At 48.0% G+C, this 14,568-nt stretch overlaps 1 protein-coding gene across 1 annotated transcript; it reads right to left on the bottom strand.

Moving 5' to 3' along the window:
- Positions 1-948: 948 nt before the first annotated feature.
- RPL7L1 (ribosomal protein L7 like 1) lies at positions 949-6,880 on the bottom strand. Its single transcript, XM_066249636.1, has 7 exons — positions 6,594-6,880; positions 5,873-5,981; positions 4,818-4,981; positions 3,677-3,814; positions 2,902-3,011; positions 2,501-2,715; positions 949-1,349 (listed from the first exon to the last, which is right to left on the bottom strand). The coding sequence occupies exons 1-6, from the start codon at positions 6,605-6,607 to the stop codon at positions 2,507-2,509; spliced, it is 744 nt and encodes a 247-aa protein (XP_066105733.1). The 5' UTR covers positions 6,608-6,880; the 3' UTR covers positions 949-1,349; positions 2,501-2,506.
- Positions 6,881-14,568: the final 7,688 nt, after the last annotated feature.

The raw sequence follows: 14,568 nt of genomic DNA, 5'->3' as shown, positions 1-14,568 counted from the left end.
CACTGATGCTAACAGAAGCAGGACTAGACCCCCTTTTGAGTGTACTGTCCCAGGAGTCTCAGGGCCAGACTACTACATCATTACCTGCAGGATAGAGAGCAATACCGGAGGAGCCTGGAGTCTTGAACATGCAAGGAAAGGTCTAACAAACTAAGCTTGCTTGGGCCTGAAAGTACAAACAGTACCAATTTTGTCCATGCCAAACCAAGAAATGGTCCATTCTTTCTATTCTGGTCTTTTTAAGCAGAGGACTGATCATCAGGGAAACAGAAAATTTCATCCTGAAGACCAGTGGAAATAAATGGCAAGCACTTCCCCGGGTTAAAGATGGTACAAGGGCTCACTCCTCCACTGGGTTTTGTTTATTTAGCAGAGAGAATCAGAAAGGGAGAGAGATGAGAAGCTTCAACTCCGTAGTTGCAGGACCTTAGTTGTTGAGCTTTCTCACACATGCTGTGACCAGGGTACTCCAGCTGAGCTTTGGGCTCAAGCCAGTGACCATGGAGTCATATCTATGATCCCACACTCAAGCTGGCTACCTCAGGGTTTCAAACCTGGGTCCTCAGAGTCCCAGGTGGACATTCTATCCACTGTGTTCTGGCTAGGAAACACCCATTAGCTTGAAGGGAAAACGCTATCTGGGTACGCTTGGGTCTTCCACAGGACATGGAAGCAGATTAGCAAGGTAACCAATCCTGAGAGTGCAACTCTTTCTTACGTGAAGTATGTGTCTCTAAGTTCAGAGTCTACGAACACCCTAAACTTCCAAGCAAACACTGGAGTGTACACATGCTTTCCTGGGAAATGGTTCTCTTCTCACAGATCCAAGAACAGGTTAAAATCCTGAGCTAGGGTGAGGAAGCCACCAGGTATCTAGGGCCAGCCAAGCCTGACAGCTTGTAAAGCTGTCACCGAGAACGTGGACTCACAACAGAGACAACTGAGCACTGCTTTTGTGCTCTTCTAAGTGTATTTCAAGATCTTTCCAAAACAAGGCCCGAGGAGCCCCCAAAATCAAGTATGCCTCTGGGCTTGGTTCACTGCCATCCTGCGTTCATTCTTGGGTATCTATTCAACATTCAACTCTGGATAGAAGCTGTGACGAAGCAGGACCCTTCTCCGTGGCATGAGTCCCTGCCAATTTCAGAGGTGGCAGCAGTGGCCAAAGTGGGAACACACTCGACTTTTCCTCTGGAGCTGGGCTGTGAGAGGTGACTGCCAGGAACACCATCTTCTCCCCGACCCTCCCCTCCAGTTTCTGAAGGTACAGCAGAATAGAATCTTCTTTGAAGATACGAATTTAAAAAACCAGAAACTCAAGCTTCCAATACATTGTACTTTCAGGTACTCTGGGAGGAAGAAAAACACAATTTCATTAGTACAAATTAACTGTGACTTGGCACTTAGGAGTATTAACAATAAGAGCAATTTCAGAGAGTTAAATTTCTTCAACAAAATAGTTTGTTTAAATCAGGGGTAGTCAACCTTTTTATACCTACCGCCCACTTTTGTATCTCTGTTAGTAGTAACATTTTCTAACCGCCTACCGGTTCCACAGTAATGGTGATTTATAAAGTAGGGAAGTAACTTTACTTTATAAAATGTATAAAGCAGAGTTACAGCAAGTTAAAGCATATAATAATAATTACTTACCAAGTACTTTATGTCGAATTTTCACTGTTTTAATAAATCTATATAAAGAATGTACTATAGTTAAATCTATCTTTTTATTTATACTTTGGTTGCTCCGCTACCGCCTACCTTGAAAGCTGGAACGCCCACTAGTGGGCGGTAGCAACCAGATTGACTACCACTGCTTTAAATCTTCAAATTCTTTTTTAAATTAGTTTTTGTTTGTTTGTTTGTTTGTTTGTATTTTTCTGAAGTTGGAAACAGGGAGGCGGTCAGACAGACTCCCGCATGCGCCCGACTGGGATCCACCTGGCATGCCCACCAGGGGGCGATACTCTGCCCATCTGGGGCACTGCTCTGTTGCAACCAGAGCCATTCTAACGCCTGAGGTGGAGGCCATAGAGCCATCCTCAGCGCCCGGGCCATATTTGCTCCAATGGAGCCTTGGCTGCGGGAGGGAAAGAGAGAGAGAGAGAGAGAGAGAGAGGGAGAAAGGAGAGGGGGAGGGGTGGAGAAGCAGATGGGCACTTCTCTTGTGTGCCCTGGCTGGGAATTGAACCCGGGACTCCTGCATGCCAGGCCGACGCTCTACCACTGAGCTAACCGGCCAAGGCTTAAAATTAGTTTTTAATATTATTCCCTCACCATATGAATACAGATTTTGTTGTTGTTCAACATTTTCTAGCCTGTTAACTCTTGGGATACACACAGCCCAATGTCTTAACCCATTCATTGGACTTGTAAATACCAGCCTCCTCTCCTCCCCTCAATGCCAAAGTTCCTTGCACTGGTAAATGCAAAAAGAATTTTTAAGTTACAAGGCACAGCCCATAAAGTCAGTCCAAGGGCAGTCTGCAGCTCGGCTCACCTGGGTCTAGTTCAGCTGCCGGATGAGCTGATTGATGCGCTCACCCCGGTAGCCAGGTGAGCCCACCTCCTTGAGGAAGCCTACTCTGTTCTTGGTAGCGTGCCGGGCCACTGAGAGATGGAAAGGGCACAGGAACTCCGAGATCGCCTGGAAATTCTTCCCCGGGAAGGCAATTTCATGAATGAGGTCTTCCAAGCAAATGACACCAAACTTCCCTAGGAAACACCAGGACAGTTTGCTTGCTTCAACATTTCCCCAGCATATACCGAGAGGCTTATGTGTGCCAGAGCGGGGCACTCTGGCAGGTTCTTGGGACCTCAAGAAAAATACAACCTGGCTCCCACTACAGGACCACCCAAGATCCTTGCTTTCTGCCAAAGCCCCTAAGATGCAACACTCACCCAGGTGCTCCTCAATCACTGTGTTATCAGTCAAAGGGATGACTTTCCTCTTGACCTTGGCCTGTCCACGTTTCAAGATGAGCTCCCGGACAGACTTCAGATTCGGAAATCTATGTGGGCAGAATGCAGTCCAGCCTTAGCTACCCCTGGCACACTGCACGACACTGCCACGCAATCTGCTGCCTGGCTGTGGACATGCTCCCAACCACCTGCCCCTCAGCACAAAGTGTCTTCCTACAGCCACAGCACAGCTGGGTGCAGGGAGTGCACCGTGAAGAAGGGGGTCGAAACCCAGAGTGGCACTGACTATGTCATTAGAAATTAAAGCACGTCCTGGTTTATAGTCTAGAACTTCGCTCTCAAGTGACACTCCACTCACGATGGTACAAGAATCTGAAATGAAATCCAAGCCTTTGCTGGGTTTTAATGTCTCAAGGGACACTATTCTTTCACAAACAAGCCTTCTAGTTCTGCTCTGACTCCAAGAATTAGTCTCTGCTCTATGCACCTCACTCAGCCTCAGCCTACAAGGTAACGAACTCGCCACGGCACTGCTCATGGCATGTTACCAGCAGCGCTGGCATCTCTTGCTCCACCTGCCCCATATTCCAAGGTTCTTAAGGCTGGCCACTGGTTTCTGGTGACTGTGGTCACAGCAAAATGTATTTTCCATATAGCAACAAGAGCCGTGGAGAACAGTACCCTGTGCATCCTAATGACTTCAACGTGCTCAAATACAATCCAACGTGAATCCACACACAAAAGCCTTACTCACCCCCAGGTCACATAAGGTTCCACTACACGCAGTGTTTTTATGGTTTGGGGGGTGACTCTGAAAAAGACACCGCTGAAAATCTTCTTCAGGCGAAGCCCTGCAATGGTCCTCCGTACCATTGAACTCACTCCGTTAATCCTGAAATACACAACAGAGAACGGGAGGCTCGATTCCGTGGACGTCAGCCCAGAAAGCACCTATGAAACGGGTGCTGCTACTGGACATCCGGAGAGTAAGACACAGACTGTGCCTTACAGAGTTCAGCTGAGTGGGAGGCGGCCACGTAAGCAGATGTGGAGCAATGCCCGAGGTGGTCCCTGAATTTGTGGTGCGTCTGTGTGGGGGGTGTGGGGCTATGTATGTCAAGCCAAAGAAGCTGAACTTGCTTCTGTGGGCAATAAAAGCTATGGAAAATTTTAAGTAAAGAAGACAAGATCAGATTTTTTTTTGGCACAGAGGACAGAGCTGAGAGTGTGAAACGAGCAGTGTGGAAACCAAGCCAGAAAGCTAAAGTAATGGGCCAGGGAAGAGACTCTCGACGGTGGTAGGAGGGCTAATAAGGAGGGCTCAAAGATACTCTTAAACCCCACCAGTTTCTGGTTTGGATGACTGGGTAGTAGAAACAGGAAGAGTCAGAGCGCATGCGCAGGTAGAACGGGTAAGGAAAAACCACTACATGTGTAAAAGGCTTTTCATTTCACTCTTCTCAGCACTGAAGACGCTCCATTCACTAGACTAGACCCTGGTTCGGTTCCTAGAAAGAAGCCTGATCCTCCCACTTCAGGACTTTTGGCATCTATGCTGGAAAGACCTTCCCTACACACGGGTGAACTTCTTACATGTCTGACAGCCCAGCTTCAAGTTCCTGCTTCAGAACAGTGTCCTTAATCAGCACACACACTGCCCCACCCACCCCACCAATCCAGCACTTGACCCTGACAGCACTTAGTATATTTTCATGTTTATCGGCCTAAGATCAGTCTCCTTAACCTTGAAGACAAAACCTATGCCCGCACTCAACCCTGAATTGCTAACGCAACTTGGCTCAGTGAAGAAGGCCTATCACCCCATCTACCTAGAGAGGGGTCTAAAGCTGAATCGGGCGTTTGCCCCAGCCTCATATATTTGGCCAGTTACCTACCTTTGGATGCGTACAACAAAGGCCAAGGAATGTTTATCTGGCACTTCCAAACCATGAGGTTTCACTTCTAGTCTTCTGAGGCGCACCTTATCACGCTGTTGCCGCCACGCATCGTGTAGGAACCACTCCAGCCGCTTGAACCTAAGATCCTTTCCTTTCCTCCGCTACGGAGAGGGCAGACCATCATCACTTAGTGTCTCAGTCATCTTCAACAGTAATTCCCAAGCCACTACTAATGAAGAGCTTATCTCCCCCCGCCCATGTTCTGCAAGGGGAGCAAACTCCCTTATTCTCCCCCCTCTAAAATTTTTAAAGTAAATTTATTGGGGCGATATTGGTTAATAAAATTATACAGGTTTAAGAACTCTACATCATCCATATACTGCACTGTATTCATCACCCCAAGTCAAGTCTCCCTCCATCACCATCTAACCCCTCTACCCACCCTTACACCCCCCACACCCTTTCCCTTCTGCAATCCCACACTGCTGTCTGTGTCTATCAGTTTATTCTTTGCTTAATCCCTTCATTCTTAAATTAAAAAAAAAAAAAGAGATAACCCAGTAAAGGTGTAGTTGAGAAAACATGGGAACTAATGGGAAAAGTCCCTGATAAATAAACAAATTCGTTCACATGTTAATAATGTTTACTACCAACAAGCGTTTATGGAACCTAACACTCAAGCATCATAAAGTATAAAACAAGCACGAGTTTGTTTTTGCCCCTACCTCCAAAACATGTGTATATTTATCCAGAAACATTTAGCAAATAGCAAAATTGTCACATTTAAAAAAACATGTATTCTTCCTGGGACACATGGACATCTTCTGAACCCAGACGGTACAAACTCCATCCTATGTTTTCCTTAACAAACTACTCCAGTATTTTGCCTGCAGAAAATGCTCGATAAATATTTGCTAAACGAAGACATGAACCATACACCTGGTACAATCGAACTGATTGGGGGTGGGAGGAACCAAATGTAGTTCAACCCGTGGGGAAAAAAATCACCAAACACAAATTATATTTCCATCCTCCCAGTTCGCCACCGTTACCTCCTTCTTGTCCAAAAGTGCCTGCTTTGCTTGGGTGGCTTTGAGGGCCTGATAAGCCTTCCTCCTTTTCAGGAGATTTTCTGGAACCAAAGGGATCTTTTTTCTTGGCCTGATACAGAAATAGGCAACGTTTAGAAAAAGGAATCTTCAATGGATTTCCAAACCATAATAGCCTATCTGGGAAACACTACTGTCTTCCAATTCCTAAGGAAGTGAGACTCCCCTGAAACCTGTTGTTTCGGACTGCAGTCCTCAAAGTGGACGCCCTCGGGCCTAAGGCCTTAAAAAATCGTGACACCCCCCGCCCCAAATATCATGAACCTTTTAGCCCGTTCCTCGTAATGTCAATGGAGCTTTTACCGATATGCCTTTTCTAGACACTAGCAGCGATGACATCCTATCCTAGGAAAACCCTGTGGGGTGGGGGCGGGTGCAGACCCATCTGCAGCGGGAATATCTAAAACAGGCAGGGTGAACCCAACTCCGACACTCCAGCCAGCAGCCTGGAAATCAATGCTCGCCTCTCCATCTAGCCCGAACTTGACAGGCCCCTCCGCCCGCCCCTCCCACTTTTCACCCCACCATCTGTAATCTGGAACCTTTTCTAGTCTCTCCTTCCCATCCACAGTATCCTGATTTTCCTCCACCGAAAGATAAACACAGTGGATGGCACCAGATGCGCAAGGACCCGACCCAGACATTCAAACCCCCAAATACTCACTCTTCCTCCGCCATCTTTCCAATGCGGCGGCTACTGCTCCTGCGCAGTCCTACCACGTGGGAAAGAGAGGAACCGCTCTATGTTTACTTGACCATAGAGACGTCTCTTCTAGCTCCGGACCCCGGTTAGCCCGCGCCCTCTTAGCCACGAACCGCTGAGATTCCAGCCAAAAGTTGCACAAAGCTTTCTTCACATGGCTCCCAAGTATTTTAGAGCCCTGTAAAAGTAAAAACCAAGTCCTCTTCATTTAAGATATCTTCACAATACGGTTCCGGCTTGGCTCTAAACAACCTGACGCTTCCCACAATGCACCTACGACTTCCGGTGGAGGGTGGGCACCGCCCCTCTGGCGGCCGTAGGGCTCCGCTGCGCCGGCAGGGACACTGGCAATTTCTGTAGAGCGTTTTCGCTCACCGGGGGGAGTCAGGGACTGCGGCTTTGCCACTCAGGGGTAGGCAGAGGTGTTGTAGGTGACTTCCGATGGTAGAATTGCAGCTCTGATCCCGTCTGCCCGGCTCCATCAGTGGGCCCCGGACCCTTGATCTCAGTTTCCTTTATCTAGAAAATGAGTATAATAATGGACCTTACCTAATAACCTTAAGAGAGTTAAATGAGCCTGACCTGTGGTGGCGAAGTGGATAAAGCGTCAACCTGGAAATGCTGAGGTTGCCGGTTCAAAACCCTGGGCTTGCCTGGTCAAGGCACATATGAGAGTTGATACTTCCAGCTCTTCCCCTCTTCTCTTCCCCTCCCCCCTAAAATGAATAAATAAAATCTTAAAAAAAAAAAAGTTAAATGAGCTACTTCCTATAAAGCATTTAGCATAGCCTGACAGTAGGCAGTCAACACTGTGTTAGTTATTAGTGCTGGACCAAAAGCCATAAACTCCTCCTCCTCATCCCAGAACATTCCCGCTTGCGGCTGGTACAGCTTCCTCTCTCCTCTTCACAAGACGATGAAAAATAACTCAGGTCCTGTCTTTTCTGAAAACCTCCAAGGTAGGGGTCCCCAAACTTTTTACACAGGGGGCCAGTTCACTGTCCCTCAGACCGTTGGAGGGCTGGACTATAAAAAAACTATGAACAAATCCCTATGCACACTGCACATATCTTAAAGTAAAAAACAAAACAAAACGAGAACAAATATAATATTTAAAATAAAGAACAAGTAAATTTAAATCAACAAACTGACCAGTATTTCAATGGGAACTATGCTTCTCTCACTGACTACCAATGAAAGAGGTGCCCCTTCGGTAAGTGCAGCGGAGGCCGGATGAATGGCCTCAGGAGGTCGCATGCTCCAGAGCATTGCGTCTCAACCATTAATATGTTATGTCTAGGAGCCACCTGAGAATCTTGTTAAAATGCAGATTTTTATTCAGGAGGAGATCTGGATCGATAGTTGGCTTTTTTTTTTTTTTTTTTTAACTGAACTTAGATTATTAGGTTTATTGGAGCCACCCTTCTGGCTAAATAACACTCCTCAGCTTCTCTTCACAGGACCAAAGGGGATCAGGAAATTCCAAGTTCCCAGAGGAGTGTTCTAAAGACAAAAATTAAGTTTACAGATGGCTCATTTAAAATGTAGATGGCTGCCAGTAGACGCATGCAGGTCCGGGAATAACACACTGAAAGAAGGACTCGCTTCCATCGGGCACCACTCCATGACCTTGGACAACTGTTGCCTGGCATGTTTATTAACACCTCCTGCTTCTGAGTGTCACAGGAGCCAATGAGAGGAGCCCCAGCAGAGTCCCACTCACTGTGCTCCAACTGTCTGACCTGCTCCTTAGCCACGGAGAGGGCGCCCTCAGCAGCCACTCTTTGGTCTCGTTCTTCATCCAGAAGTTTCTTGAAATCATTCACCTCCTGTTTAGTGTGGCTCAGTTCCTTTTGGGCTTCTGTTAAACTTAGTTGTGGATCCTTCATTTCTTCAGTCTCACTCTTCCTGTGAGATCCATTCATTTCCTGGGGAGCTCCTAGAACAATATCCATATTTGATGCCCCTGCCTGTAGCTCTTGAATTTGCTTCTGTAAGACTGCACAGTGATTACAAAGGTTACTATAGTGCTGCTGGTTCTTGCAAAGATTTTGATTGGTATCACATAGCTGAACTGAAAGGGCATTTTTCTCTTCGAGTACTTGAGAAAACTTTCTTTTTAGTAGCTGAATTCTTAATTCCTTTTGGTGAATTTCCTTTAAGCTGTCATTAAGCTGAGTCCTAAGAAGTTCTCATAAACTAGGTTTTGTGAGCCATCTAGGGAAGCTGATGTCTCTTTAAATGCCTGTTTTGGGTATGGTACTTTGAAATGCAGCTCTGATCCCGTCTGCCCAGCTCCATCGGTGGGCCTCACTGATGAGTTTCTTCTGCATTGTAGGATATTTACCAGCATCCCAAACTTCCACCCACTATAAGCCAGCAACCCCATACCAGTTGTGACAAAAATGTCTCCAGCCTGACCCGTGATGGCACAGTGGCTAGAGCATTGACCTGGGATGCTGAGGTCTCAGGGTGTAAACCCCAAGGTCACAGGCTTGAGTGCGGGGTCATCAACATGATCCCGGGGTCACTGGCTTGAGCAAGAGGCCACTGCATTGGCTTTAGCTCTATGGTCAAGGCACATATGGGAAGCAGTCAGTGAACAACTAAATTACCACAACTATGATTTGATGCTTCTTCTAGCTCCATCCTCTCCTTTCCTGTCTCTCTGCCTCTCTCTCTCTCTCTCTCTCTCTCTCTCTCACACACACACACACACACACACACTCCAGGCATTGACAAGTATCTGGCACAGTGTATTTATTTATTCTAAGGGTTTACGGCAACGTCTTTGACAGTCAGCACTTACAGGGATCACTTCAGACTTGACCCTGTACTGTTTGGCTTATTGTTTTCCTAATTATATTGGGTGCTCTGAAGGCAGGGACTTTGTCTCACACTCCTCAGAATCTTCTACAGCACCTATGACGACAGGGACACCTGAGGGGCTTGTTAACTAAGGTCAAGGCATCATATTGGTATGTGTTATATAACTAGTCCAACCAGAAAGCATGGCATGCACAGAGCTCACTACCTGATGAATAACTATTAAAGGACACAGTGCAGTCAGTCTTCAGGGTCACAGACTGTGATGTGGTGTTCATTCTCATATAGCAGCTCACCATGTGTCTTACTTTGTAAAGAGCCAAAAATGAAAGGGTCACCAAATCGTAAGACATCCATTAGATCGTGAACAAGGAACAAAAACAAGTCAATATTTTGTAACTTCTCCTGTCTACAGATAAGAGATAGCTTCTGTGGTACTGACATACTCGGGAGATGAGGAATTTCAGGGCATCGACAATAAATATCCTGGCTGAAAAGTGGGAGGCCAGGATTCAGGGCCGGTTTCCAGCGCCAGCAGGTGGTGCTAGAACAGGACTTATTCTCAGTGCCAAAGCCATTGTTCCACCAGACCGATGAGAGAAAAGTGTGTGGCGTCCTCTTCAACCACAAACTGTTAACTAACTGAACATGTTTACTGAGCCCCACCATGTGCTTTAACACAAGGTAAGATACATGTTGTTTCTTTTTTCTTTTTTTTTTCTTTCATTTTTCTGAAGCTGGAAACAGGGAAAGATAGTCAGACAGACTCCCGCATGCACCCGACCGGGATCCACCCGGCACGCCCACCAGGGGCGATGCTCTGCCCACCAAGGGGCGATGCTCTGCCCATCCTGGGCGTCGCCATGTTGCGACCAGAGCCACTCTAGCGCCTGGGGCAGAGGCCACAGAGCCATCCCCAGCGCCCGGGCCATCTTTGCTCCAATGGAGCTTTGGCTGCGGGAGGGGAAGAGAGAGACAGAGAGGGAAAGCGCGGCGGAGGGGTGGAGAAGCAAATGGGTGCTTCTCCTGTGTGCCCTGGCCGGGAATCGAACCGGGGTCCTCCGCACGCTAGGCCGACGCTCTATCGCTGAGCCAACCGGCCAGGGCTGTTGTTTCTTTTTTCAAAGTGAAGTTACTGAATGAGTGGCATGACTCACAGTCTCAAGAATCATTCTTGACTGAACAGTGGTTGCACAGTGCTGAGGTCCCCGGTTTGAAACCCCAGGGTCACCGGCTTAAGCGTGGGGTCACCTGCTTCAGTGTGGAATCATCAACATGATCCCATGGTCACCTGCTTGAGCCCAAAGGTCCCTGGCTTGGGCCCTGGCCGGTTGGCTCAGCGGTAGAGCGTCGGCCTGGCGTGCGGGGGACCCGGGTTCGATTCCCGGCCAGGGCACATAGGAGAAGCGCCCATTTGCTTCTCCACCCCCACCCCCCTCCTTCCTCTCTGTCTCTCTCTTCCCCTCCCGCAGCCGGGGCTCCATTGGAGCAAAGATGGCCCGGGCGCTGGGGATGGCTCCTTGGCCTCTGCCCCAGGCGCTGGAGTGGCTCTGGTCATGGCAGAGCGATGCCCCGGAGGGGCAGAGCATCACCCCCTGGTGGGCAGAGCTTCGCCCCTGGTGGGCGTGCCGGGTGGATCCCGGTTGGGCGCATGTGGGAGTCTGTCTGACTGTCTCTCCCCGTTTTCAGCTTCAGAAAAATACAAAAAACAAAAAAAACAAAACAAAGGTCCCTGGCTTGAAGCCGAAAGGTGCCTGGCCTGTGGTGGCACAGTGGATAAAGTGTTGATCTGGAATGGTGAGGTTGCCAGTTTGAAACCTTGGGCTTGCCTGGTCAAGGTACATATGAGAATCAACTACAAGTTGATACTTCCCTTCTAAAATAAGTAAATAGCCCTGGCCGGTTGGCTCAGCGGTAGAGCGTCGGCCTAGCGTGCGGGGGGACCCAGGTTCGATTCCCGGCCAGGGCACACAGGAGAAGCGCTCATTTGCTTCTCCACCCCTCCGCCACGCTTTCCTCTCTGTCTCTCTCTTCCCCTCCCGCAGCCAAGGCTCCATTGGAGCAAAGATGGCCCAGGCGCTGGGGATGGCTCTGTGGCCTCTGCCTCAGGCGCTAGAGTGGCTCTGGTTGCAACATGGCGACGCCCAGGATGGGCAGAGCATCGCCCCCTGGTGGGCAGAGCGTCGTCCCTGGTGGGCGTGCCGGGTGGATCCCGGTTGGGCGCATGTGGGAGTCTGTCTGACTGTCTTTCCCTGTTTCCAGCTTCAGAAAAATGAAAAAAAAAAAAAAGTAAATAAATAAACAAACAAACTGAAATTTTTTAAAAAAAAGTTATGCTTCCCGTTCCCTCATCTCTCTCTCTCACCTCTCCCTCTTCTCTTTAAATATCAATAAATAAAATAATCAAAGAAATGAGAAGCCCAAGGTCACTGACTTGAGCAAGGGGTCACTGGGTCAGCTTGAGTGCCCTGGTCAAGGCACATATGAGAAGCAATCAATGAACAACTAAAGTTCTGCAACTATGAGTTGATGCTTCTCATCTCTCTCCCTTCCTGTCTCTCCTTCTCTCTCTGTGTTTCTCCTTCACAGAAAAGTATTCTTTTTGCTCTGGCCAGGTAGCTCAGTTGGTTACAGCATCATTCTGGTACATACACCAAGGTTGTGGTTTTGATCCCTGGTCAGGGCACATATAAGAATCAACCAATGAATGCATAAATAAGTAGAGCAACAAATTTCTATTTCTCTTCCCCAAGTCAATAAAAATTACTTTAATTAAAAAAAAGAATCTTGGCCCTGGCCGGTTGGCTCAGTGGTAGAGCATTGGCCTGGCGTGCAGGAGTCCCGGGTTTGATTCCCGGCCAGGGCACACAGGAGAGGCGCCCATCTGCTTCTCTACCCCTCCCCCTCTCCTTCCTCTCTGTCTCTCTCTTCCCCTCCCACAGCCAAAGCTCCATTGGAGCAAAGTTGGCCCGAGCGCTGAGGATGGCTCTATGGCCTCTGCCTCAGGTGCTAGAATGTCTCCAATTGCAGCAGAGCAACGCCCCAGATGGACAGAGCATCGCCCCCTGGTGGGCATGCCGGGTGGATCCCAGTTGGGCACATGCAGGAGTCTGTCTGCCCCCTCACCCCTTCTCACTTCAGAAACATATAAAAAAAAATCTTATTTTTTTAATCTTGTCTTCAGAGGCCTCTGTTCTTTTTCTTGATCACTTCAGTTGACCATTATTAGGGAATGATTAAATAAATTATGGAAGACTGCAATTATATGCAGTGAGGTAGGTCTTCAAGTCCTGAAATCTCAATGGTAGGTGTTTTTTTTCATTTTTTGGCCTGTGACATCCATTCCTGTTACTAACAGTATCTCATTTCTCTGTGGACTGCCTGCCTCATCATGTGCATTCTTGTGGCGTACCAAAGGCACATGCTTGCCCTCCATACTCAAGTGGAAAGGGTCTCTGAGATCTCTTCCTGTCCTCTCACCTTCCCAGTGGGAGGGGAGTGAGACCCTAAACTTCTTGCCTTTGGTTTTAAATCTTGAGCAGTGATGATGTCAGAAATGTGGGTTTGGGGCAAGACTTTTAAGGATTTCCACCTACTGAGACCTGTAGTTTCCTTGTTCCTGTCTTTTCAAGCCTGGTCTTTTTTTTCAATCTTCCCCTCAACACTTTCTATAAAACTTCTTTATGCTAATTAAACAGATTTGTTTCTGTTGCTTGCAACCAAAGGATCCTGACTGTAATATTCCCAGACATTTGGAAAATGCATTGTATTAGGTATGAAAAAGCATGATACAGAATACAGTGTAAGAGTGGTCCTAGTTGTTTTTTGTTTTTTTGGCTACAGATGTTATTTGTATGTAACAATTTTGGAAAGATATACAGGAAAGTGTTGATGGGTGTTATTTTTGGAAACTGGGAGCAAGACTTACATTTTGTGGAATGCCCTTTATCACATACTGATTAGTTTAAGACACAGCTCTCTAGGTAATTAGGTTCTTAAGACTCTCAGGACCAACATTTTGTGGTTCTCTGAAGTGACCCCAGGATTCCTTTGCTAACACATCCCAGAAGAAGTTATATCAGTATTCTTCACATTTTGGGATTATTTGGAACCCTACTCACTTTCACTTGAGAGATAATTGAGGAATGCCTTCTCAGGAAGGCAAAACCACCCCACCCAGTACACCTGAAAGGGCCCATCTGTGGCTCCCTGCACCCTGTGCACCTCATTCTTGCATTGTGGTGCTCTGTGCAGGCTATTTCGTTCTGTTTCCAGCTTTCCTTGTTGCTTCCTTAGGGAGTGACACGTGTTACCAGGAAGCACGTGGAAAAGAGATTACATTACATGTCGTTTGGCCACATTCTAAGAACCTATCAATGATTTTTTTTTAATTCATTTTAGAGAAGAGAGAGAGAAGGGGGGGGGGAGGAGCAGGAAGCATCAACTCCCATATATGCCTTGACCAGGCAGGCCCAGGGTTTTGAACCGGCAACCTCAGCATTCCAGGTTGAGAACCTATCAATGATTTTTTTTTTTTTGTATTTTTCTGAAGCTGGAAACGGGGAGAGACAGTCAGACAGACTCCCGCATGCACCCCACCGGGATCCACCAGGCATACCCACCAGGGGGCGATGCTCTGCCCCTCCGGGGGGTTGCTCTGTTGCGACCAGAGCCACTCTAGCGCCTGGGGCAGTGGCCAAGGAGCCATCCCCAGCGCCCGGGCCATCTTTGCTCCAATGGAGCCTCAGCTGCGGGAGGGGGAGAGACAGAGAAGGAGAGGGGGAGGGGTAGAGAAGCAGATGGGCGCTTCTCCTGTGTGCCCTGGCCGGGAATCGAACCCGGGACCTCTGCACGCCAGGCCGACGCTCTACCACTGAGCCAATCGGCCAGGGCCTATCAATGATTTTAAGTGAGGACTTACAGTAGTGTGAGGGCAGCCGGAAGAGCCTTAAGTTGGGAAGATAACATGGAGAGCGGATCTTGATTTTGAAAAATAAGCATAAATGCCCTGGCTGGGTAGCTCAGCTGGTTAGAGCATCACCCAGATGCACTAAGGCTGCAGGTTTGATCCCCAGTCAGGGCACCTACAAGAACCAACCAGTGAATTCAT

Source organism: Saccopteryx bilineata, chromosome 1 (assembly GCF_036850765.1).
Source record: "Saccopteryx bilineata isolate mSacBil1 chromosome 1, mSacBil1_pri_phased_curated, whole genome shotgun sequence".
Classification (NCBI taxonomy): domain Eukaryota; kingdom Metazoa; phylum Chordata; class Mammalia; order Chiroptera; family Emballonuridae; genus Saccopteryx; species Saccopteryx bilineata.
Note: the sequence above shows the minus strand (reverse complement) of the source record. Positions and strands in the feature narration are given on the sequence as shown.

Coding starts and splice junctions, on each gene's coding strand:
- RPL7L1 (XM_066249636.1), bottom strand. Junction 3,815..4,817: donor TTTGTTGTACGCATCCAAAG/GTAGGTAACTGG, acceptor TGTGTATTTCAG/GATTAACGGAGTGAGTTCAA. Junction 3,012..3,676: donor GAACCTTATGTGACCTGGGG/GTGAGTAAGGCT, acceptor CTGCCCACATAG/ATTTCCGAATCTGAAGTCTG.